General features: G+C 32.0%; 2 protein-coding genes across 2 annotated transcripts; both read right to left on the bottom strand.

The window, feature by feature from the left end:
- Window positions 1-4,626: 4,626 nt before the first annotated feature.
- On the bottom strand, window positions 4,627-5,422 carry LOC141390683 (uncharacterized). Its single transcript, XM_073963627.1, has 2 exons — window positions 5,408-5,422; window positions 4,627-5,334 (listed from the first exon to the last, which is right to left on the bottom strand). Exons 1-2 carry the CDS (start codon window positions 5,420-5,422, stop codon window positions 4,627-4,629), a joined length of 723 nt encoding a protein of 240 aa, XP_073819728.1.
- Window positions 5,423-26,070: 20,648 nt separating this feature from the next.
- Window positions 26,071-27,009, bottom strand: LOC141388694 (uncharacterized). The gene is made up of 2 exons (XM_073958861.1): window positions 26,905-27,009; window positions 26,071-26,827 (listed from the first exon to the last, which is right to left on the bottom strand). The coding sequence occupies exons 1-2, from the start codon at window positions 26,917-26,919 to the stop codon at window positions 26,150-26,152; spliced, it is 693 nt and encodes a 230-aa protein (XP_073814962.1). The 5' UTR covers window positions 26,920-27,009; the 3' UTR covers window positions 26,071-26,149.
- Between the last annotated feature and the right edge of the window lie 209 nt (window positions 27,010-27,218).

The following is a 27,218-nucleotide window of genomic DNA, read 5'->3' as shown; positions in this document are numbered from 1 at the left end:
TAACCAATACTTTACATATCCTAATATATCTGCCATATGTATATCAGGTTTGAATATGGACTATATTTGTCCACTCATTCGAATACCTCCCACACAAAATTTTGGATGTATTCAGTTTAAGACCTGCTATTGAATCACTTCGATTTCTGTTGAAGCTACTTGCATTCGCTGCCTCATATACGACGGTAAATGCCTTTTCAGGGGCAAGTCCATACTTCTTGAGAAAACAACCCAAAAGGTGTCCAAGCTTAGTTTCAATTCGATGTACTCCCCTCCAATATTTCATGTACTCCCCTCCAATATTTAAAAAATGTCATTAAAATGGTATGAACGATATTCCTTAAACGGGGCAACCAAATTTTTCCAAATGTTGGATTTCCTAATATTTTGTCCAAATTTAGTTTAACTTATTAAATGGCCGAAATAGATCTTCTCTTTATATTACCTCCTCCACAAAAGTTCAACAATTGTGTCGATCTGTCCGTAGATGAAAGTTTTAAGTCATTAAGTTTCAAGTCATATAACTCAAATCTTGATTTATGTCGGCAAAAATTACGCGATTTTATAATTCCAAAGACAATTCCAAACATTTTTTGCAAAATTTGTATGAAAATTCGTATTTTTCCTGAAAATGACTGTCTTTCTAAAATTTGCCCGTATTAGTTCACCGGTATCTACTGCATGTATCGGAGGGTTTTGTATAGATTTATCGATGTAAAGCCTTTATTTAACACCTGTTGATGACTTCTGAGAGATCTGCTCAATAATTCGCAACATTATTTTATTATCCCCTGCAGTAGATATAGTTGTACATTCACCTCCTTTCCGTCTTATGGCGATTTTAGTACTTTCTTCGCGGTATACAGCTTAATTTTAAATATTAAATTAAATATGTTTATTTTTGGACATCTTTGATACAAATTTCGGACCATAACTTTAGTTTTTCTTAAAAAATTAGAAATGTCTTGTTTTCGGCATACTTGTCTGTCAAAATTTAACATAGGCGGAATAAAATGTATTCCCCATGAAAGCTTATTTATCCCCTTCTTGTGATTACAAATCAACTTATGCCAATCAATACAAAACACTCAACAAAAATTAGGTAATAAATATTCGAACCACGGTATTGCATGTTTTTGAGCAGGCTAAAACACGTGATTCTCAAATATTTCACACATGTCTGTAACTTAAGTGTTTACAACTAAATAATCATTTTTATACCCTCCACCATAGTATGGAGGGTATATTAAGTTTGTTTTTCCGTTTGTAACGCATTGAAATACTCATTTGCGACCCTATAAAGTATATATATTCTTGATCAATTTGAAGCATTGTGGCGTTTTTTTATTGGGATAGCGTTTGCAATTTTGTTTTTTCAAAATAGTCTGGCTTAATCCCATTGTTGTTGTTTTAATATTTTAAAACAACTATTTTATTAGTGGAAAAGATTTGGCATTGCTCGCCAAGGGGTAAGGCAGGGAATACTATAGTTTCGATCCACGCATACACTTTCGTCGGAGTTGTATGAGGTTGCCAAGGAAAAACTTCTCATTGAACTTTTTTCTTTGCTTACCTTTATGCTTCGAGCTGACGATTGATGTTTGGGTATAAAAAGTTTCTTGTTGAAGAAGTTATTGAAAAATAACTTCGGTGGAGAATATCCACAAACAAGAAACAAGGGAACTGATGAGATCCAGTGGCGTGGATCGAAACTATAGTATTCCCTGCCTTACCCCTTGGCGAGCAATGCCAAATCTTTTCCACTAATAAAATAGTTGTTTTAAAATATTAAAACAACAACAATGGGATTAAGCCAGACTATTTTGAAAAAACAAAATATTCTTGATCAGGGTAAAATTCTGAGTCGATCTGTGCACGTCCGTCCGTCCGTCTGTGGTAATCACTCTAGCATCCACAAAAATTGAGATAGGACGCTGAAATTTTGGGAAAATGCGTCTTTTGTTTGCAGGCAGGTCAAGTTCGATGATGGGATATATCGGTCCACGTTTTGGTATAGCCCCCATATAACGGTACCCCCCAATTTACGGTATTTTGAGTTTTTAGCTACATTTTCAGACCGATGTAGCTATAATTTGACATTTAGGGTTCTTAAGTGTCAATAAACTTATATAACAAAAGTTGTGGACATAGGTCTACGTTTTGGTATAGCTCCCACATAACGGTACCCCCGATTTACGGTATTTTGACGTTTTTAGCTACATTTTCAGACCGATTTAGCTATAAATTGACATTTAGGGTTCTTAAGTGTCAATAAACCTATATAACAAAACTAGTTGACATAGGTGCATGTTTTGGAATAGCCCCCATATAACGTTACCGCCCGATTTCAGGTATTTTGACGTTTTAAGTCACATTTCTAGACCGAATTAGCTATAATTTGATATTTAGGGTTCTTAGTGACCAAAAAACTTATATTCGAAAAAAATATGAACATAGGTACATGTTTTGGTATAGCCCCATATAACGGTACCTCCCGATTTTCGGTATTTTGAGATGTTTACCTGCAAGTTTTAACCGAATTAGCTGTAATTTGAACATTTGACATTTGAAGTTCTTAGTGGTCACCACACCTTTCCACCAAAATTCTCTGAAATTTTGGGAAAATGCGTCTTTTGTTTGCAGGCAGGCCAAGTTCGATGATGGGCTATATCGGTCCACGTTTTGGTATAGCCCCCATATAACAGTACCCCCCGATTTACGGTATTTTGATGTTTTTAGCTACATTTTCAGACCGATGTGGCTATAATTTGACATTTAGGGTTCTTTAATGTCAATAAACTTATATAACAAAACTTGTGGACATAGGTCCACGTTTTGGTATAGCCGCCATATAACGGTGCCCCTCGATTTACGATATTTTCACGTTTTTAGCTACATTTTCACACCGATTTGGCTATAAAATGACATTTACCCCCAGTTTTTGTAAAAAAATTTATTCGTCTCACACGAATTGTCAAATTTTGTAGATCGATTTACTCGCTTTAGCGCAAATGTAGAGCTTTGATTTTTAAATGAGGAATCCTTAACGATATATGGAACGGGTATACGAAAAATTAGATGTGTATGTCATCTGGGGTCTGAGCTATGAATGCCTAAATTATTACGAATATAGACGAACGAACAAAAATAAGTTACAAAAACAGGGGGTTCTTAAGTGTAAATAAACTTTTATAACAAAAGTTGTGAACATAGGTCCACGTTTTGGTATAGCCCCCATATAAAGGTACCCCCGATTTACGGTATTTTGACGTTTTTAGCTACATTTTCAGACCGATTTAGCTATAAATTGACATTTAGGGTTCTTAAATGTCAATAAACTTACATAACTAGTGGACATAGGTCCATGTTTTGCAATAGCCCCCATATAACGTTACCGCCTGATTTCAGGTATTTTGACGTTTTAAGTCACATTTCTAGACCGAATTAGCTATAATTTGATATTTAGGGTTCTTACTGACCAAAAAACTTATATTCGAAAAAATTATGAACATTATGAACCTCCCAATTTTCAGTAATTTTGCAATTTTAGCTACAATTTTTAACCGAACTAACTATAATTTGACATCTGAAGGTTTTTGTGGTCACCACACATCTGCATCAACAATTTTAAACATAGCCCCAATATAACGATACTTCCCGTTTTTCGGTACATTGAAGATTTTACTTAAAATGTGTAACCAACGTAGGTCCATGTTTTGGTATAGCCCCAAAACAAACTTCCCGATTTTCTGTACCTTAGCTTTATTTTTTGGACGAACTTTCTGTAATTTGAAATTTAAAAGCCAACAAAAATTCTGCAACAAAAATTGTTCATTTAAGTTCATATTTTCGTATAGCCCACATACCTCCGAACTAGCTGTTAATGACATTTGAAGTTCCCACGTTATGTACCGATTTTCGGTATTTTGAGGATTCTAGCTGCAATTTTTAACCGAATTAGGAGTTATTTGACATTAAAGGCTTCTATCAAAAACTGTCAACATAGGTCCATGTTTTATTAGAACCCCTATATAACGGTACCTCCCAATTTCTAGCCCACCAAAAATTGTCAACATACATAGTTAGATATAGGCACCATAAAAAAGGGCCTCCCGAATGAAGCATTTTATGTACATTATCTGACATTTTAACATACCCACTTAAAGTTGGGGACAGGAATGAAACTAATTATTCCATTTTAGTTCAGAATATTTTATGGTGGAGGGTATGAAAAGTTCGGCTCGGCCGAACTTAACGCTTTTTTACTTGTTAAATCTTAAATCTATAAAGAATTTCAAAACTCAAAATGTCCCTAAAAATAGTTTAAATGTGATACAGTTATCTTAGTTGCAAATGTTTTGAGCAGCACTGTACGTTTTTAGCTTTTAAAATGATCTTCTTCCGATCTATATTTTGGTAAGAAACAAAATATTAATACTTTTACGGCGCGAGAGAAGAATGTGGCTTCTTGCCCAAACTCTTATACATTTACATATTTATGTTGCGCCTAAAGTTATGCTAACAAATAAGATAAAGCATTTGTTTAAAAATTTATTTATTTGTTATATTAATACTAAATGATAATTAATGTAGTACAGCTAATTTCACAAGATACTAAGCATTAATCTATTCACGTTTACTGACTGGTAAATAGGCATTCGTTGGCTCAGGAACTTGGGTTTGAGATGCACTGGAAGCAAATTCCAATACGGGAGCAATACCTCCATTGAAAATGTTAGTTCTGCCTCCCAAAGCATCGTATTGTGATTGGATGACGCGTTGAGCATTTTCAGCATCAGCTTGGGTACGGTACTTGACAAAATGTACCTCTGGATGACTATGAATGGTTTGGTCCAAACTGTTCAATTTGTTGGCCAAATTACTGATATCGGCTTGTTTGGTGAGTACATAAATGGCTGTTCTTTGTTCGTTCACAGATTTGGCCAATTGAAGAGCAGCATTGTCAAGTCCTGAGTTTTCGGGACCCTTGATGAAGATTACACGAATGCCACGTTTTAAGGTGTTACTGTATTGTTCGGGTCCTGTGAAGGTATCTTTGAAGGAATCTTCTGGAGCCGTAAATGTGTAGAATTCTTTTGTGAGTTCACTAGGAGCGGAGTATGCACCAACCAAACCGTTGGCGCCAAAACCGGAGCTAACTACACCACCATTGCTTCCGAAACCACCACCAATATCCCCGTTTCCAGCGACACCACCAAAAGCACCATTGTCAATGAAACCACCGTTTACAATAGAAGCGGTAGAAGCACTGCCTTGTCTTTCATAATCATAGCCAACACTAGCGGCATAGGCTGTGGCCAGGAAACAAAAAACCTAAAATGTATAAAAAAGAATATTTAGTTGCTATACAGAAAATTCTGTTAGAAAACCAAACAGGGGAACTCACAATAAAGGCACGCATTGTATTTTATAACGAGTTTAATACTGATCTCAGAAGCTTTAGTTAATATTTGATCTTTCAATTCGACAACTGCCAGTATTTATATAAAACGCACTAGTTTCGGTTTTCAATGAAATTTAATAGCTCTCCTTGGGTTTTGGTCCAATTACAATTTTAATCATTTTTGCTTCACTACGTTTTTTCTAAGTTAAATTTCACAATACGAAATGCAGAAAATTTGCATAGCTCTGTAGTTTGAAGTTGAATATTTGATGTTGCTGGACACACAGGCGTGCCGTGCCTTCTTCGCTACACCACCCTTATCTATTCTTTATTGCTTTTCGATAATTTGTTCATGTTAATATGTCCGATACTTAATGTTTTATTTCGTTTTAACAACATTTTCTTAGTTGGGCACTATTAAACCAGTTTAGCAGTGTGTTGTTTATGCTATTTATCATAAAAAGTGTCCATTAAACTGATTAGTAGTATATTACATTTAGTATAAACTTGCTATGAAATCGTTCTTATTGTGAGAATGGCACACTGTGGAAATACCCTTAGGTTTAACGTGCAAAAATTATAACACATAAACCAGTGGATATGTAGAAATCTACATTGTATGTCGGTAAACATTTTGGGCAAACTTCCGATATAAAAAAGTTTCGGCAATTTGTAATGAACACGGGTAAATCGTGTGAATGCATATTCTTATAGCATCGAGACATTCTGGTAGTTGGGATGATGAAGAACGGTGAGGAGCCCTTATTCTCTAGCATCATCCTTATTAGGGGGTCCTTGTCCCCCTCAGTCCAAACCATGTTCACGTCACACTAATTATTAAATACTTACTCTATGTATAAAATGGGTTACTCTATGTATAAAAAATCCCCACAAAAAAACCAAGATATTACTAGGAAATTGCAGATATTAGTCGATGCCTCTATTGTTGGTATACCCATTTTAACAACATACCGTTTTATTTTTATACCCTTAGCATTTATGCTAACGAGGGTTATACACTTTCGTACGGGTAAAATGTACCCCATCGAAATAATGGTTGTAGGCCCCAGGTATGTTTGGACGAAATCCGTTTCAGACAATTTGGAGTCGATTTAGCAATGTCCGTCCGTCTGTCGGGCTGGTGCGCGCGATAACACTCGAATGGATCAACCGATTCGAACCAAATTTTCGGTATCGTAATATTTTGCCTAAACTAAGTTTAAGTTCGAAGATGGGCCATATGGGCCCACTCTTTCGGGTACTTCCTCCACAAAAGTTCGAAAATGTTCGGAAAATTTGTGCGCACAATAACTCTTAAAGGGAGTAACCGATTAAGTCCATAATTTGCACATCCAGAAATTTCTACCAGACTTAGATGAGGTTACAATATGGACGTAATCGATCCACTCCTTCGGGTAACTCACACACAAAATTTCGGTTCAATTCAGGAACAACGCGCAGTGGATCTACTTGTATGGAGAAAGTGGCCAAAAATATTTAGAGTGTAAAAATCAAGCCAGTGCGCCGGTTATAGCATTGTGCTGCTGCGAAGAGTGTTTTAAGAAACCACGAGCGTAACATTCACCCCCTTTCCCCTCTGGAGGGGGTGTACGGTAAAAATTGTTTTATGCTGTTAATACAAAATGACATGAAGGAATCTCTAAAACAACATAAAATCCAAGCAATTTAGCGGATTTAAAAAAAATCAACACTTTTATCTGAAAATTGGTAAAGTTTTTAATATATTTTTTAATATAATTTGACGTTGTTCTTCCTGGAAGGCACGTTCCGCCAACGTTAGACAAATTTGGAAGAAGATTTCAACATCTTGCCACTGATTCCAATTATCTTACTGTATGTGGTCAGATAACAGAGTTATACCCTAATATACCCATAGAAACACTATTCTAGGGCAGCTTTAGTCACCGGTCCAACTTTTATAGTCTGGCACTAGATGGCAGCTGATTTTATTACAGAATAATCTTAAAACCATGAACTACTTTGGAAAATTATTCCCGAGGTGGACACTAGTGGGCATCATTACAAAAACCTTAAGTCAAATTTAAGTATATGATCGAATTGGCATTACAAAATACACTAAGAAAATATGCAGCTAACTAGAATTCCACAACACGCTAAAACACTATTTTTTAATGAAAATTAAGCTATTACCTCCTCCTTCAAATCTCACTATAATATTTTGCTGTACGTATTAGTTCGCGATATTTTGAATATATTTACTTGCACTTGAAATATAGGTTGTACTCACAAAAAAATATTAGTCAAATGTTCCGACTTTTGAAGCTATTCTTAAGAAGATCGCGTTCGAATCAAACAAAAATTGTTATATTTTTTTAAGAAGGTCCACGTCATAGCTGTCAGAGTTGCCAGATGTTGTACCAAAATTTTGACATTCATTTTTTTATTTTTGGCCAATGGGTGGATCCACTGTGCAGCGCTCGAATCGCTTTGATTTTTGTTGCAACAACTTGTATTCACTGCCCCCAATACTTCCTGACAAAATAGCCTGAAAATTGCAAAAAACACCTATGACACCATGTATAGTTGTTGGAGCGCAAGATAACTCTCGAACGGATCGGCCGATTTGGTGCTAAATTTGGCCTTCGTAATAGTTTGTATAAACTTAGTTTAAGTTCCAAGATAAGCCATATCGGTCCACTCCTTCAGGTACCTCCCCAACAAAAGTTCAAAAATGTTCGGAAGAATTGTGCGCCCGATAACTCTTGAAGGGAGTGACCGATTTGGTCCATATTTTACACATCCTAATATATCTACCAGGTATAGATCAGGTTCGAATATGGACTATATTTGTCCACTCCTTTCGGTAACTCCCACACAAAATTTCGGATAAGTTCACTTTTAGACCTGCTCTGGAATCACTTTGATTTTTGTTGAAGCCTTAAGGCACCTTCCTTGCAAAAGTTCAACATGTTTGTCTATTTTATTTATTTATTTATTTATTTATTTATTTATTTATTTATTTATTTATTTATTTATCTATTTATTTATTTATTTATTTATTTATTTATTTATTTATTTATTTATTTATTTATTTATTTATTTATTTATTTATTTATTTATTTATTTATTTATTTATTTATTTATTTATTTATTTATTTATTTATTTATTTATTTATTTATTTATTTATTTATTTATTTATTTATTTATTTATTTATTTATTTATTTATTTATTTATTTATTTATTTATTTATTTATTTATTTATTTATTTATTTATTTATTTATTTATTTATTTATTTATTTATTTATTTATTTATTTATTTATTTATTTATTTATTTATTTATTTATTTATTTATTTATTTATTTATTTATTTATTTATTTATTTATTTATTTATTTATTTATTTATTTATTTATTTATTTATTTATTTATTTATTTATTTATTTATTTATTTATTTATTTATTTATTTATTTATTTATTTATTTATTTATTTATTTATTTATTTATTTATTTATTTATTTATTTATTTATTTATTTATTTATTTATTTATTTATTTATTTATTTATTTATTTATTTATTTATTTATTTATTTATTTATTTATTTATTTATTTATTTATTTATTTATTTATTTATTTATTTATTTATTTATTTATTTATTTATTTATTTATTTATTTATTTATTTATTTATTTATTTATTTATTTATTTATTTATTTATTTATTTATTTATTTATTTATTTATTTATTTATTTATTTATTTATTTATTTATTTATTTATTTATTTATTTATTTATTTATTTATTTATTTATTTATTTATTTATTTATTTATTTATTTATTTATTTATTTATTTATTTATTTATTTATTTATTTATTTATTTATTTATTTATTTATTTATTTATTTATTTATTTATTTATTTATTTATTTATTTATTTATTTATTTATTTATTTATTTATTTATTTATTTATTTATTTATTTATTTATTTATTTATTTATTTATTTATTTATTTATTTATTTATTTATTTATTTATTTATTTATTTATTTATTTATTTATTTATTTATTTATTTATTTATTTATTTATTTATTTATTTATTTATTTATTTATTTATTTATTTATTTATTTATTTATTTATGTATTTATGTATTTATTTATTTATTGATTTATTTATTTATTTAATTATTTATTTATTTAATTATTTATTCATTATTTCCCGTAATAACAAGGCGTAATGACCACATTTTCCATATATTACCATCCGCACAAAATTTCGGATAAGTTCACTTTAAGGCCTGATATCGAATCACTTTGATTTTTGTTGAAGCAAGTTGCATTCGCTTGGTAAAAGTTTTATTGGGGGCAAGTCCATACTTCTTGAGCAAACAGCCCGAAGAGTGTAAAAACCCCCTATGGCACCATATGCTGTGGCTGGAGATCCACTTCCATAACGGTCAATGTCGATCCATTCCTCTTAGTATCACCTCCGCAAAACTTTTGATTTTTAATCCTAATCATTACCGCTTAAAACGCGAAAATTGTTAAAACCCCCTAAATACATACGTATTTTGGGAAAAAAATTGTTTCAATACTAGAGATGGGCGCGTGCTTAAAAAATTAGGCACGAACATGCACGAACACGGACCAAAATTTTTATGCACATTCACGCACAAACACGACGTTTTTCGAGAAGGCACGAACACGCACACTCACGCACGAAATTACAAAACCAGTAAGGAAAGGATCAAAGCCGGGCGGGGCCGACTATATAATACCCTACACCACTGTGAATATGCAAAATATGTATGGGAGCTAAATCCAAATCAGAACAGATTTCGATATAATTTTTCACATTTATTTCTATACCAAATTCCGTCACATAGGCCAAATTTCATCAAAATCGGACAAATATAGCGTGTTTCGTGCATCAAATACCTCAAATCTGCCTAAATAATATATGAGTGCTATATTCAAATCTGAACCGATTTCGATATAATTTGGCACACTTGACACACTAGGCCAAATCCCGGCAAACATTCCAAATTTTATTGAAATCGGACATATATAGCGCGTTTGGTGCATCAAATACCTAAAATCGGACGATGTTTGTCTATTTTATTTATTTATTTATTTATTTATTTATTTATTTATTTATTTATTTATTTATTTATTTATTTATTTATTTATTTATTTATTTATCTATTTATTTATTTATTTATTTATTTATTTATTTATTTATTTATTTATTTATTTATTTATTTATTTATTTATTTATTTCGCTGTAGCCTTCAAAGTGAACACACGCATACGCGCAAACTACGTGCATCAAGTTTCGTCTGTGAACGCAAATTAAAGATAAAGCCATACAAAACAACATTTTGTTACATTTATCTACCGATTTTTTTAAATAAATATTTTGAATAAATATATCAAAAAAAAAAAACCTATCAAAAAATGTCGGATATCGAGGAGCAAACAAAAAATATTTGTGGACAATGCTCTTTAGAAATTAAATCATTTAATTATGTTCGTTGTCATCATTGCAATCGACAATTCCATTTCTCCCCGTGCTGCTCACTCTCCGAGAGCTCATATAAAGGCATGGGCCAACCAAAGAGAGCTTTATGGAAATGTAAATACTGCTCTCAAAAATCTCCCAATATTGGATATTTGGTCTTACCTCCGGAGAATGATATGCAACAACAACACGGCAAGCAACAACGATGTGACAGTGATGAGGCTAGCAGTAGCAGCAAGAGGTTTAGAAACGCGACTACACCAACGTCATCGCTAAACAACAACAACAACGAAAACAAAGATGTGGAAGATCTAAAGTCAAGCTTGTTTAATATAGAAAACTGCATAAAACAACTAACGATGAGTATCACAAATATGAGTGCCAAACTGGAGAAAACAGCAGATGATATGAACAACAACATAGCGACACTAACAACACAAATCCATGACTTGTACGAGAAAGACAAGGAAAAAAGTGAACAAATACAACATCTTAATGATAGAGATCGAGAGAAAAATTCCCAAATTGAGATGCTTAACAACAAAATAGAGCTGTTAGAACAAAAAGCAATAAATAAAAACATTGAAATTGGCAATGTTCAAGATATGAATATCGAGGTCAATGAACTGATATCCCAAATAGCTGACAAAATTGGAGTACAAATACAGGAGAGAGATATTGAGAGAACTATAAAAATAGAAAAAAGAAGAAAAATTATTATTGAGTTCTCGTCGTTGAACAAAAAAAGGGAGATAATGAGCAAAATAAAGAGGCATCGGCTGCAATTAGGTGGGGGAAGTGAGGAGTCGGCGGAAAACGAAAATATGATATTTCTAAACGACGAACTTACACCACATAACAGACGATTGCTTTGGATGGCTAAGACTAAAGCAAAAGAAGGTGGATGGAAGTATGTCTGGGTCCGAAATGGATGTATTTATGCTCGTAAAAACCAGAATTCAAAATTTGTATTAATAAAAAATGCCTCAGACCTGGAGAGTATAACTGCAACGAATTGAGCGTACCACAGTTTACCATCTAAATATTTGCAAAAAGAGGAAATTATCAGAAAATATAATAAGGCGAAAGAGGAGATTATTACAAACATCATTTGTTTATTATAAATAGCTACAAAAAAATAAAAACAATTTAAACTTATAAATACCACAAACTGTTTATTACCGAATTTAAATTTGTGATTTCTTTAAAACAAGCAAAACACAAAAAACTTTTTTTATCAAATAACACAAAAAATGGATTACATAAAAGAAAAAATACACAGCGTCGATGAAATTAAAGAAAAATATTTGAATTTTCCTATATCCATAATACATATGAACATAAGATCCCTAAGGAAAAATTTCTTGTTATTTTTAACAAATATTTCAAAAATCATAAACAAAATACAAATAATAGTTTTATGTGAAACAAACATATCAAATGAAGAGAATTCTTTCTACAATATAAATGGTTTCAACTCCATATTTTTTAACAGAGTTGGCAAAGGCGGGGGAATTGCTGTATATATAAAAGACAGTCTTCAATTTAAGAACGTGGATGTAAATATGACGGCAGCCGAAATAGCGAGAATTGATATTACATGCAAAAATGAATCACATATAACAGTACTGGCCATTTATAGACCGCCAAGAAACAGTACTACGACATTTTTGTGTGAACTCGAACGTTATTTAAGTGATTTTGGTAACATGAACAAATTACTTTTACTTGGCGATATTAATATAGACACCTTAAAACAAAATGCAATAACATCTAAGTATCTTAGTATCCTATCAACAAATGGATTGAAAACTATGATATCAGAACCAACGAGAGAAGATCCAAATCGCAATGCAAACACATGCATTGACCATATATTCATCAGATGGAACAAAAAACTAAGGGAGGCATACTCTGCAATTATAACGACTGATATTTCAGATCATCATGCTCTATACGCTGGTGTAGAGGAAGAAACCCCAAAAACAACTATAGTTTCACAAAAAATCAAAAAATATAAAATCAATAGTAACAAAGTAAATAACCAGATCAGAAATATTAATTGGGAGGACATCATGAGCGCCTCAAATAACTCAAATGAACTTTACACAAACATTTATAACACATTCAATGAAATATATGCAAAATCAACTTCTGAACATTACAAAATGAAAAATCGTAACGGTCTTCCTTGGATGAACGAAAACATATTAAAATCCTGTAGTATACGAGACAAACTATATAAAAAGTGGCAGAAAAATAAATCAAACAAAACCAATGAAAGTATCTACAAACATTTTAGTAACAGACTCAATAAGATAATAATCAAAACTAAAAACGAGTATACATTTAATCAGTTCATTAAAAACAAACGCAATATTCGTGGAACTTGGCAGATAATAAATGATGTAATAGGAAAAAAAACTAAAAACATTGATGAACATATCAAGATTAGTTTCAACACCAAAAACGTTAAAGAAATCGCTGACGACTTTGCTATAAACTTTAGCCAAAATGTCATGAACATAATACACCAATGTGACATAATAACATTAAATTCGCGTACAGAAAGAATAATTCCTAACTCAATTTTCATAGAGTACGCGACCGAAGCCGAGATAAACGGAATACTGAACAATCTAAATACTAATAAATCTGCAGGCATAGATAATATCAGAGCCATAGATATTAAAAATAATGCAACCTATCTCACACCAATAATTACAAAACTAATCAACCAAAGCATATGTGAATCTTCAATACCTCAGATTTTGAAACAATCAATAATCAGACCAATACACAAAGGAGGAAGTAAGGATGACTACGCGAACTATAGGCCCATTTCTATTCTTCCAATATTAGAAAAGGTACTGGAAGAGGTAATAGTGAGAAGACTTACCGGGTTTTTAACAAAATACAATATTATTAACAGTAACCAATACGGCTTTCAAAAAAACAAAAATATAAATCAACTACTGGGATACTTTTCAAACCACATAAATAAAAAATTAAGTGAACATCAAAACTGCATTGCCCTTTTCATAGACTTTAGCAAAGCCTTCGACACGCTATCACATGAAAAGATAGTGAGCGTGCTAGAGAAGACGGGAATAAGGGGAAATTGTATTAAATGGTTCCAAGACTATCTAACATATAGATCGTTTAGCGTCAGAATTGATGAAACAAATAGCGTTAAATTACCCACGCAATATGGAGTCCCCCAGGGATCGAAATTGGGGCCAATATTATATTTAATATATACAAACGAAATGACGCAGAACTTACATAACAGTACTGCATTTACATATGCTGATGATACTGCTATAATAGTATCCAACAAAGATATTAATGAAGCTAACTCAACAATGCAACAGGAATTTAACACAATCACTAAATGGTGCCACGATTACGGACTTATAATTAATCCAAGTAAGACAAAAATTATGCACATTAGGCGAAGAAGTGTTCCGAAACACAGCATTCAAATCTTCTTCCATGACTACAACTGCCTTCACAAACACCCTACGCAATCAAATCAAGAAAAGTGCACGACGAAGCTGGAAATAGTTGAGAACTATAAATACTTAGGTGTTCATTTGGACCACAATTTCAAGTGGAAAACCCACATCGAAAATCTAAAGAATAAACTAAGAAAATCGGCTTTCGCTCTCTATCATCTCGGTAATTGTGCACCCTACTACGTATTAAAACAAGCCTATTACTCGTTAGTAGAATCCACACTGCGTCACGGCATAACAGCATGGGGAAATGCTAGGTGCTGTAGGACACTGCAAGAAACCCAGGATAGAATTGTAAAATTTCTTCACAAAAAATATAACCACTCACATACGTACTCGAATAATACAAACCAAATCAACAATGGAAAACAAATATACAAAACCCTACAATTGTTAAACATAAAAGAAATCTTTTCAGTAACTATAGCTGGAGAATTCGCAAGCGATCCCAACCTAGCTAAGAAAATAAATCACCAACAATGTACAAGAAGAAGGCTAAACGGATGCTATACAATACCAAAATTTCAAAACGATTACGGAAAATTGGCGATAGACGTAGCTCTTCCAACCATCCTCAATGAACTGCCACGGGAGATCTTAGATATTAATAATAAAATATCACGTATAAAACATGTAAAAAAATACTTAATTAACAAGTAACAAATTAAGAATATATCTACAGCATTGAATAACAAATGTGTACATAAACATAAGTTTTTATTTTTACAGACAAGCCTCTATGGGCTTCGTAAAAATGTAATGTATCATATTTGAATCAATAAAGAATCAAAATTTGTTAAAAAAAAAAAAAAAAAAAAAAAAAAAAAAAAAAAAAAAAAAAAAAAAAAAAAAAAAAAAATTTATTTATTTATTTATTTATTTATTTATTTATTTATTTATTTATTTATTTATTTATTTATTTATTTATTTATTTATTTATTTATTTATTTATTTATTTATTTATTTATTTATTTATTTATTTATTTATTTATTTATTTATTTATTTATTTATTTATTTATTTATTTATTTATTTATTTATTTATTTATTTATTTATTTATTTATTTATTTATTTATTTATTTATTTATTTATTTATTTATTTATTTATTTATTTATTTATTTATTTATTTATTTATTTATTTATTTATTTATTTATTTATTTATTTATTTATTTATTTATTTATTTATTTATTTATTTATTTATTTATTTATTTATTTATTTATTTATTTATTTATTTATTTATTTATTTATTTATTTATTTATTTATTTATTTATTTATTTATTTATTTATTTATTTATTTATTTATTTATTTATTTATTTATTTATTTATTTATTTATTTATTTATTTATTTATTTATTTATTTATTTATTTATTTATTTATTTATTTATTTATTTATTTATTTATTTATTTATTTATTTATTTATTTATTTATTTATTTATTTATTTATTTATTTATTTATTTATTTATTTATTTATTTATTTATTTATTTATTTATTTATGTATTTATTTATTTATTGATTTATTTATTTATTTAATTATTTATTTATTTAATTATTTATTCATTATTTCCCGTAATAACAAGGCGTAATGACCACATTTTCCATATATTACCATCCGCACAAAATTTCGGATAAGTTCACTTTAAGGCCTGATATCGAATCACTTTGATTTTTGTTGAAGCAAGTTGCATTCGCTTGGTAAAAGTTTTATTGGGGGCAAGTCCATACTTCTTGAGCAAACAGCCCGAAGAGTGTAAAAACCCCCTATGGCACCATATGCTGTGGCTGGAGATCCACTTCCATAACGGTCAATGTCGATCCATTCCTCTTAGTATCACCTCCGCAAAACTTTTGATTTTTAATCCTAATCATTACCGCTTAAAACGCGAAAATTGTTAAAACCCCCTAAATACATACGTATTTTGGGAAAAAAATTGTTTCAATACTAGAGATGGGCGCGTGCCTAAAAAATTAGGCACGAACATGCACGAACACGGACCAAAATTTTTATGCACATTCACGCACAAACACGACGTTTTTCGAGAAGGCACGAACACGCACACTCACGCACGAAATTACAAAACCAGTAAGGAAAGGATCAAAGCCGGGCGGGGCCGACTATATAATACCCTACACCACTGTGAATATGCAAAATATGTATGGGAGCTAAATCCAAATCAGAACAGATTTCGATATAATTTTTCACATTTATTTCTATACCAAATTCCGTCACATAGGCCAAATTTCATCAAAATCGGACAAATATAGCGTGTTTCGTGAATCAAATACCTCAAATCTGCCTAAATAATATATGAGTGCTATATTCAAATCTGAACCGATTTCGATATAATTTGGCACACTTGACACACTAGGCCAAATCCCGGCAAACATTCCAAATTTTATTGAAATCGGACATATATAGCGCGTTTGGTGCATCAAATACCTAAAATCGGACGAGAATATATATCCATATCTGAACCGATATCTAAATAATTTAGCAAAATCCCGGTAAACATTCCAAATTTTATTGAAATCGGGCATTTATAGCGCGTTTCGTGCATCAAATGACTTAAATCGGGCGAATATATATATAGGGTCTATATCCAAATCTGAACCGATCATCATATGTTCTCACTTTGTATATCAAGTAACATTGCTTTTACATTAGCTAATAAAAAATCATTTTCGTATTGGTCATTTAGATATGACTTCATTAGCCGGATTTAGCAAATGAAACCATGCACTAAATCCGGCTAATGAAGTCATATCTAAATGACCTATACGAAAATGATTTTTTATTACACTCAAAATCTACCAGATTTCCCATACAAAAATAAATCCTCGTATTGGGTGGATTTATTTTAAATCCGGCATAAATCCTCGAATACAACTCTGTTTTTTTGCAACATGTTGCTAGAAAATACAAAAAGATGCAAGCCGGGACAAGAAACAAGATAGATTCATCGGTGAATTGTCATTACAAAAATAATTTAAAATGTCAAAATTTGTAAACGATACGAAAAAAAAAAATAAATTTGATTTGATACCAAGACAAATATTTGCAATGTTTAAACGATAAATTATTTCTTTATTTGCTCATTAGTTAGCATTAGTATCATAATAAGCTAACATTTTCAATATTCAACAATCAATTTGTAATTTGCCGTAAGTTTTTTTCAGACGAGTTCAATTTACAACAACTTCTTCTGACGCTTCAAATTTGATCGGATGGACTGATGCATCTACCCTGGTAATTGTGCTATGAACAAAAATCAGCTGATTGAAATTTAAATCCTCGAAAAGGTATATCTAAATGCAATGAGATTTGTACTGGATTTATTAAATCCAGATGAGGATTTATGGCTAGTCTAAATGAGCTGTTAAACGGCGGAAATAAAAACGCTCCTATAAGATGTGTCATTGTTGGTACAAAGCGTTTAAGCAATGATTGTTTAGAAGTTCTAGCAATGAAGTTCTAGCAATACCCCAATACAATGAAAACTTTAAGTCAGATATACGATCCAACTCATGCTTTTGTAGCAAAATACTCTTACAGCCAGTTTCTGTATGTCGAAAGAAAAATGTGTGCGAATGAAACACGTCCAAACTCTTGTGTGTTTTTAAATTTTTTTTGTGTTTTGAAGCAAAAGCATAGTTAAAATTATTTCGAAAACTAAAGTTTGGGCGTGTTTCAATCGCACACATTCTTCTTTCGACATACAGAAACGGGCTGTTAATCTGACTCTGGACTTGGTATATGCTCTCAAGTATATATGTTGAATTCCAACGTGTTCTTATATCTTGTTTTAACATTTTCGACGTTTTTTGGGCAGTCAATCAGTTTTCTCAATTCGTGAAGAGGATGTTTTTCAATAACATCATCCATAAGAAATAATACAGTCAGATAAACATCTGATTTGAAAGGGAGTATATAGCAAACAAACATCATCTTTTTTCACTCATACACTGGCCTCTCCATAACAAAACGGCAATAAGTACCAGACTGCAAAAACGAAGCAAATAATTTTAGGAATATTTTGGTCGGTTTCTTGTTCGATGTTCGTGTTTAGTAAGTAATCTTGCACGACTTCTAAAGGGAGACCAAAAATTTAGCACGATCGTGTCACATAGTGCAGATCGTGTTTAGTCGTGTCGTGCAAAACCGTGTCGAACAAAAAAACACGATCACGCACGGCCAAAAATGCATTGCGGCACGACACGCACAAACACGGCGTTTTTCGAGAAGGCACGAACACGCACTACTCACGGCACGACACGCGCCCACCTCTATTCAATACACACAGGCAAAGCCGACTGATACTTTTTTACTTGTTAGTTATAATTTGATATTTAGGGTTCATATATTCCAAAAATTATGGACACTGGACACAAAAATTTGATATAGCCCCCGTATGTGATTGAAAACACATTTTTGGGGTGTTCGTGAAAAATGTTTGCATCTAAATTTGTGAACAAGAAAGAAAACTAATTGAGCCATTTTTGTTAAGGATTTTTTTACGGTAGAGGGTATAAAAAGTTCGGCCAGGCCTTTATGAATTTCATGACAAAGTTTTACCATTTTTGAGATATGGAAGTTTAAATTAGGACAATTTCCTAACTGCTTCGACTGCTTTCTGTTAATGCTGGTCATGATATTGTTTTATAATAAGGCCTTACAATCAGGGCATTGTCCCAATTGGAACTTCTATATCTCAAAAATGGTAAAATCTACGAAAATATTTTCTAATCTCATTTCGTTTTCTAATCTCATTTCGATAGATGGAACTAAAAAACATAAAAATTTGACCTTTGACCTCGATTTATTTAAAAATCCCTCCGCCGATTTTTCTCATATATTGTAATGTACATATACTATAGCTATCAAAATATTGAAATATTCATGTTTAAGGAACATCAGAAACTAATTCTGAAACCTAGAAGTATGCTGGAGTTGGACTGCGGGAGCCTTTAACATGCTAGCTAATCAGTCGGTGGGGGGGGTCACGTCCATTCCTTCATACTCGCACTTTTATTTTACAATAATAATATTTGGACTCCCTATTTATTTATATTTTACGTTAAAAGAGGAAGGTTACCACACAAAAAAAAAATCCCCAAAACAGTAAATTCCAATTAGCACAAAACAAAATCCTCCATGTTGATTGATGTATGTTTGCAACTCCAAGTTGACATTGGGAGTGCATCGCCTCTTAACCCATCCTTTTCTTTGTCCTGTTGGCTTAAAATTTTTCAAGAACCCCATACTTTGAAAGCTAAAACGTTACCTAGGTTTTAATAACACTCGTCATCAAGAAAACTCAGAAAATCTCTTACAGATCCATAATATAAATTTGTTTATTCCAGATAAGTAACATTTCAATATAAGTTTGTAATTGTAATACTATTAAATGTGGAAATATATATTCATCTTATCATAATATTGGTTTTAATAATATGTGAAATTGATAACGAATCGAACTAACAACTATGTCTATTCAAGTACAGTAATTATAATGAAATTGGGTATACATCCCCAAATAATTCCCAAATCAATTTAAGAATCAAAACAAACCATAAAAACTGGATTGCTATGAACTAGAATAAGCAATAAGTCTAGTGAGAAAAAAAATGTTTAATCAAAACAAAGAATAAAAATGATTTCTTTACCTGCTAGGAAAGAAACACAAGATCTAATCACTGAAAACGACAAGAAGTGAAGTAAATGATAAATGATAACAAAAATCAGCTGATTGAAATTTAAATCCTCGAAAAGGTATATCTAAATGCAATGAGATTTGTACTGGATTTATTAAATCCAGATGAGGATTTATGGCTAGTCTAAATGAGCTGTTAAACGGCGGAAATAAAAACGCTCCTATAAGACGTGTCATTGTTGGTACAAAGCGTTTAAGCAATGATTGTTTAGAAGTTCTAGCAATGAAGTTCTAGCAATACCCCAATACAATGAAAACTTTAAGTCAGATATACGATCCAACTCATGCTTTTGTAGCAAAATACTCTTACAGCCAGTTTCTGTATGTCGAAAGAAAAATGTGTGCGAATGAAACACGTCCAAACTCTTGTGTGTTTTTAAATTTTTTTTTGTGTTTTGAAGCAAAAGCATAGTTAAAATTATTTCGAAAACTAAAGTTTGGGCGTGTTTCAATCGCACACATTCTTCTTTCGACATACAGAAACGGGCTGTTAATCTGACTCTGGACTTGGTATATGCTCTCAAGTATATATGTTGAATTCCAACGTGTTCTTATATCTTGTTTTAACATTTTCGACGTTTTTTGGGCAGTCAATCAGTTTTCTCAATTCGTGAAGAGGATGTTTTTCAATAACATCATCCATAAGAAATAATACAGTCAGATAAACATCTGATTTGAAAGGGAGTATATAGCAAACAAACATCATCTTTTTTCACTCATACACTGGCCTCTCCATAACAAAACGGCACTAAGTACCAGACTGCAAAAACGAAGCAAATAATTTTAGGAATATTTTGGTCGGTTTCTTGTTCGATGTTCGTGTTTAGTAAGTAATCTTGCACGACTTCTAAAGGGAGACCAAAAATTTAGCACGATCGTGTCACATAGTGCAGATCGTGTTTAGTCGTGTCGTGCAAAACCGTGTCGAACAAAAAAACACGATCACGCACGGCCAAAAATTCATTGCGGCACGACACGCACAAACACGGCGTTTTTCGAGAAGGCACGAACACGCACTACTCACGGCACGACACGCGCCCACCTCTATTCAATACACACAGGCAAAGCCGACTGATACTTTTTTACTTGTTAGTTATAATTTGATATTTAGGGTTCATATATTCCAAAAATTATGGACACTGGACACAAAAATTTGATATAGCCCCCGTATGTGATTGAAAACACATTTTTGGGGTGTTCGTGAAAAATGTTTGCATCTAAATTTGTGAACAAGAAAGAAAACTAATTGAGCCATTTTTGTTAAGGATTTTTTTACGGTAGAGGGTATAAAAAGTTCGGCCAGGCCTTTATGAATTTCATGACAAAGTTTTACCATTTTTGAGATATGGAAGTTTAAATTAGGACAATTTCCTAACTGCTTCGACTGCTTTCTGTTAATGCTGGTCATGATATTGTTTTATAATAAGGCCTTACAATCAGGGCATTGTCCCAATTGGAACTTCTATATCTCAAAAATGGTAAAATCTACGAAAATATTTTCTAATCTCATTTCGTTTTCTAATCTCATTTCGATAGATGGAACTAAAAAACATAAAAATTTGACCTTTGACCTCGATTTATTTAAGAATCCCTCCGCCGATTTTTCTCATATATTGTAATGTACATATACTATAGCTATCAAAATATTGAAATATTCATGTTTAAGGAACATCAGAAACTAATTCTGAAACCTAGAAGTATGCTGGAGTTGGACTGCGGGAGCCTTTAACATGCTAGCTAATCAGTCGGTGGGGGGGGTCACGTCCATTCCTTCATACTCGCACTTTTATTTTACAATAATAATATTTGGACTCCCTATTTATTTATATTTTACGTTAAAAGAGGAAGGTTACCACACAAAAAAAAAATCCCCAAAACAGTAAATTCCAATTAGCACAAAACAAAATCCTCCATGTTGATTGATGTATGTTTGCAACTCCAAGTTGACATTGGGAGTGCATCGCCTCTTAACCCATCCTTTTCTTTGTCCTGTTGGCTTAAAATTTTTCAAGAACCCCATACTTTGAAAGCTAAAACGTTACCTAGGTTTTAATAACACTCGTCATCAAGAAAACTCAGAAAATCTCTTACAGATCCATAATATAAATTTGTTTATTCCAGATAAGTAACATTTCAATATAAGTTTGTAATTGTAATACTATTAAATGTGGAAATATATATTCATCTTATCATAATATTGGTTTTAATAATATGTGAAATTGATAACGAATCGAACTAACAACTATGTCTATTCAAGTACAGTAATTATAATGAAATTGGGTATACATCCCCAAATAATTCCCAAATCAATTTAAGAATCAAAACAAACCATAAAAACTGGATTGCTATGAACTAGAATAAGCAATAAGTCTAGTGAGAAAAAAATGTTTAATCAAAACAAAGAATAAAAATGATTTCTTTACCTGCTAGGAAAGAAACACAAGATCTAATCACTGAAAACGACAAGAAGTGAAGTAAATGATAATTACACCAACAATGTTTATAGGATCGTTTCAAATTCCATTATGTTCATATAACAGTGTAATGCAATTATCCACTTCTCTGTCCTATGCTTACTTGTTTTTCCCTGATTGGTTATTGGTAGGCAAAAACAATATGAAACATACAAAAGACTATGTAAAAACTTACCAACACGTCACTGGAGTTGAGAAGGCCTTTTCGAATTCCATTTGCGTTTGGTTCAATTTCTTGAAAATGATGATGATGCTGTAATGGTAATGATCATTGCCCTTGCCTACACACAGAGGTAATAATTAGGTTATGGATTTTAACACTATAACTCACTGCACTTATATACCTGATATTGCTCACTTAATAATAAATATAAAGCGTTAAATGTGATACTAAAGTGAGTTATTCTATATTATGCAAAATTCCAGCATCAACAAATTACATATTATTATTTTTTTTAATTTAAACACTGCTTTCTTGCTAGGCTGAATTTGAGGTTATGTTAATTTTCCTTGGTCTTCATTACCACGATCTTATTTAATTCGTATGAAACATTTTTGTCTTGAATTTCACCAAGAATAATTCACTTTGGATCACTTTTAAACGTGTTTTAGATAACTTATAAGGAAAACTACTATATAAAGCAGCGACGACCACAGAAATACAACCAAAGCGAAGACATGTATGAACGTATGAGTGAAAAAAGCAACAACCACATTATGTTTTTGTTTGTTTTCATTTATTTACACTGTACGTGAGAGAGAGAAGCAAATGCAAAAACAACTCAGTGGGCGCCCTCACTATACGATCTAAGCAAAGAAGCTCGCCCCTGATATAAAGTCACACATTATTGAATATTTCATTTGTTTCTTTTAGGGTTTGTTAAAAAGAATTCTGACTGAATGATTATCTCCTTCTGTAACACTCCACACGTTGGTTTCTATTGTGCTGGCAGCCTGTACTGCTGTCTGTCGATTTTAAGTGGTAGTTTCACTCTTCGAATAGGTTCCCAGCAAACACAATGTCGGACGTCCGACACGTCTGCTCAAAGTCGGAAGTTTTTTCCGACACGTCTGACCGAATTCGGTCCGAACTCTGTCCGATTAGTCTGACGAACTTTTTCCCTCTCTCTCTCTCTCTCTGAAGGGATTTTTCTTATTTTTTCTCTTGTGCTGCTTTGGCTATATTCATTGTAAATAAGCAGAGAGAAAAGAATTGTACATGTTGCGCTCGCACATGTTGGGCAAATTGTGTGTATTTCTTGATGTGCCGATGAAGTGCGAACGAAAAAATGAGTGCTCGGGTTTTAATTTCTGTGACGGAGAACAAATTTGGTTTATTTTTGTTATGCGTGTTGATGCATGATAGTGTTTAAAGATCATTCATAGTGAACCGTTGTATACACATTTGTTTATTTTTATAAGGTTAATGAAAGTAAATATTTTTTCGTCAAACTTCAACGCTATTTCGTGGAAAGTCATATGTTTTATAAATATTGCCAAAGTTAAGTTTCTTTATACTTTCATGTATATCAACTTTTGTATGTGAAGACATGTATTTTTTCATATATTAATAAAATGGTTTTACATATTTCACAGATCCTGTTGATAAATTTGTTGTTCCCACTGCTGGTGGGGACGTACGGATTTAAGAAAACCACTGGGTTTCGAATATCAATTCCGTTAGGTCAAATAAGTCCTCATAGAGAAGGTTAACCTTGCAAAAATCTATAATATAAACAGGCTATAAGATGATATTAAAACCCTTCATATGTTTATAGTAGGTGAACAAACATTTAAATTTAAGGATTTTAAGTTTTCATGAATTAACTGTGTACATTTTACACTTTTAAACAATAAAAACAAATTCTGTGCGAACTGCGGTAAATAAATCAGAAATTCATACAATAGTTCATCAGACTTCGGACCGTATTCGGTCCGAAAGTCGTCCAAAACTTCCGAATTTCATAAGATTTTTCTTCCGAATTCGGACCGATATCTGTCCGAACGTCGGTTAATAAATCAGAAATTCATACGACAGTTCATCAGAATTCGGACCGAATTCGGTCCGAAAGTCTGCAAAAACTTCCGATTTTCATCCGAATTTCGGTCAGAGAACACGTCAACCACGCCATATGACTTTCGGTCAGAGTTCGGACCGAATTCGCATCCGAACTCGGATGTTTTTTCCGACTTTCGGATCGAATTCGGTCCGAATTCGGATGTTTATTCCGATTTTGGTTTGCTGGGTTGTTTGATATTGAATTTGTAATGGTGTTTGATATTGTGCTGATTTTTGCACAACTAATTTCGAATAATCTCATTTAATAAGAGATTACTCTAAATAGGTATGGGGTTTTACTAAGCACTCATCCAGAAATATGTATTAATTGATGGCAACTGTTGAATTCTTAGCCGTGGAACTTATCTTCATCAATGTAAAGGGTTTTTGTAAATTCTTCTGCTTCAGATAAAGATGTACGCAGTTAATCAAATAATCCCAAGACTGATTGAAATTATTATATTTTATTTTTATGGATGTATTTTTTCTTGAATTTGAGGTACAGAAATACAAATCGCTAAGAGGTAGTTTACACTATCTATCAATGTCATATGACACGAAATAAAAACATTCCATATCTACCCACGGAGGCAATGTGGAGACGTAATTTTATTACCTTTTTGTTGGGGTGGACGCACAGAATAAATGGCGTAAGGAAAATCTCCAATATTCCACATATAAGTGAATATTTAACGATGGAAAATTTCATGTCATATGACATTTACATATAGTGTAAACTACCCCTAAGGAAACAAAAGAAGATAAAAATGCTGTTGACTAATAATGGTAATAGAAGAAAACTAGCCAAGATATATGTACCTTCCTTTACAGGATCAGCGATTTTTAAAGAAAATTTATAGGTTATTTGAGACTGTACTCAATCCGGTGTCCAAAACTTTGGGCAAAGAAATTGTAAAATTTGGTGAACTTTGGATTTTAATCTTACTCGTTGGACTTTTGAAAGTAAACGAAAGATGAATGTGCATTTTGCTAACTCCTAGAGCCAATTTTTTGTATTGTCAAAGTTGCATTACATCGTATTAAAATAAATTTGCCTCTTGAAAATCATATGGCTGCAACCTTACCATATTCATTATGGCTTTGTCACCGCCCCATATCGCATGCGAGAAATTTTTTTACTTAATGAAAATGGAAATATTGTTTGCCGTTAAATTTGAACTACTTATGATATGCTCCATCAAATGGAAAAAGGAGATGAAAAGAAAAACCTTCTGGATTGCAAATATAAAATTTTAGTCGAAGAATTTGTGACCAACCATTTCATCGACTACTTTATCTTCTTTTGTAAACAGTAAAATTCTGAAATTATGTTTAAATTAAATTCAAAATTTGTTTTGTAAAAAATGTGGTGTATTTTTTGTACTATAAAAAGAAGTAGTTAATGCGAACATAAAAATGACAGTCTTATCCTAAAAACTAGATAACAAATCAAAACTTTTCGTTAAAATACAATTTAGAAACGTCTGCCAGGTGGCAAATACGACGATTGTGGTGGAAGGTATGAGCTGGAAGCAGTGGCAGTGGCGTCACCTGATGACGTTCCGGATGCGGAACGTACTGAAGAACCCTTGGAAGTAAAGTCCAAAACGGGAGCAGCACCACCATTGGAACTCTTACTGGAACCAGGCAAAGTATCATATTGAGCTTGAATGGTTCGTTGAGCATTTTCGGCATCAGCTTGTGTACGGTATTTGACAAAGTGAACTTCGGGTTTGCTGTTGGCATTTGTGTTCAAGTTGTTCAATTTATTGGCCAAATCTCCGATGTCAGCTTGTTTGTTGAGCACATAAATGGCTGTACGGTCTTGGGCCGCAGATTTAGCCAATTGAAGGGCAGCATTTTCAAGAGCAGTATTCTCAGGTCCCTTGATGAAAACAACACGCAAGTTCTTTTTCAAAGCGCTAGCGATCTTTTCAGCAGCATTATTGTCGGCGAATTCACTTTCAGGAGCCGTGAAAGTAAAGAATTCCTTGTCGTAGTCATTGTTGACGGGAGTACCCGAAACAGAAAAGTCGGTTTGTGTTGGAGCACCAACACCACCAACGCTGCCAGAGAAGTCATCAGAGCTTACACCGCCATTCTGGAGCCCGTACTCATATTGAGCAGCAACCACTGCAACCAAACATAAAACCTATAAAAGAAATAACTTATCCATTACTACATCCTATTCACAATGTACGTTTATTTTTATTTTCGTAGAATACCCACCACAAAAGTACGCATTTTCACGTGTGTTTAGCAGATTAATCCGAATTGATGAAGTGTTGACTTGATTATGACTTCCAATGAAACGTGCACCAACCTTTATACCAAAATCGACCCCTTTAATGTTGACAAAACACATGTTTGTCCAAGATGATGAAAATGAATATTGTTTTGTTTGGTGGTGGTGACCCACGGGTTTTGGAGATATGTGTTTGTTTTTGTTATTAATTACAATGGAATGTCTGGAAATTGATGACAGATAATTTACGTGAATAATTTGATGACAAAAAAACAATGAACAGACTAACTAACAGCAT

The sequence above is a fragment of the Musca autumnalis genome, unplaced genomic scaffold (assembly GCF_047663935.1).
Source record: "Musca autumnalis isolate F117 unplaced genomic scaffold, ASM4766393v1 scaffold_1, whole genome shotgun sequence".
Taxonomy (NCBI): Eukaryota; Metazoa; Arthropoda; class Insecta; order Diptera; family Muscidae; genus Musca; species Musca autumnalis.
Note: the sequence above shows the minus strand (reverse complement) of the source record. Positions and strands in the feature narration are given on the sequence as shown.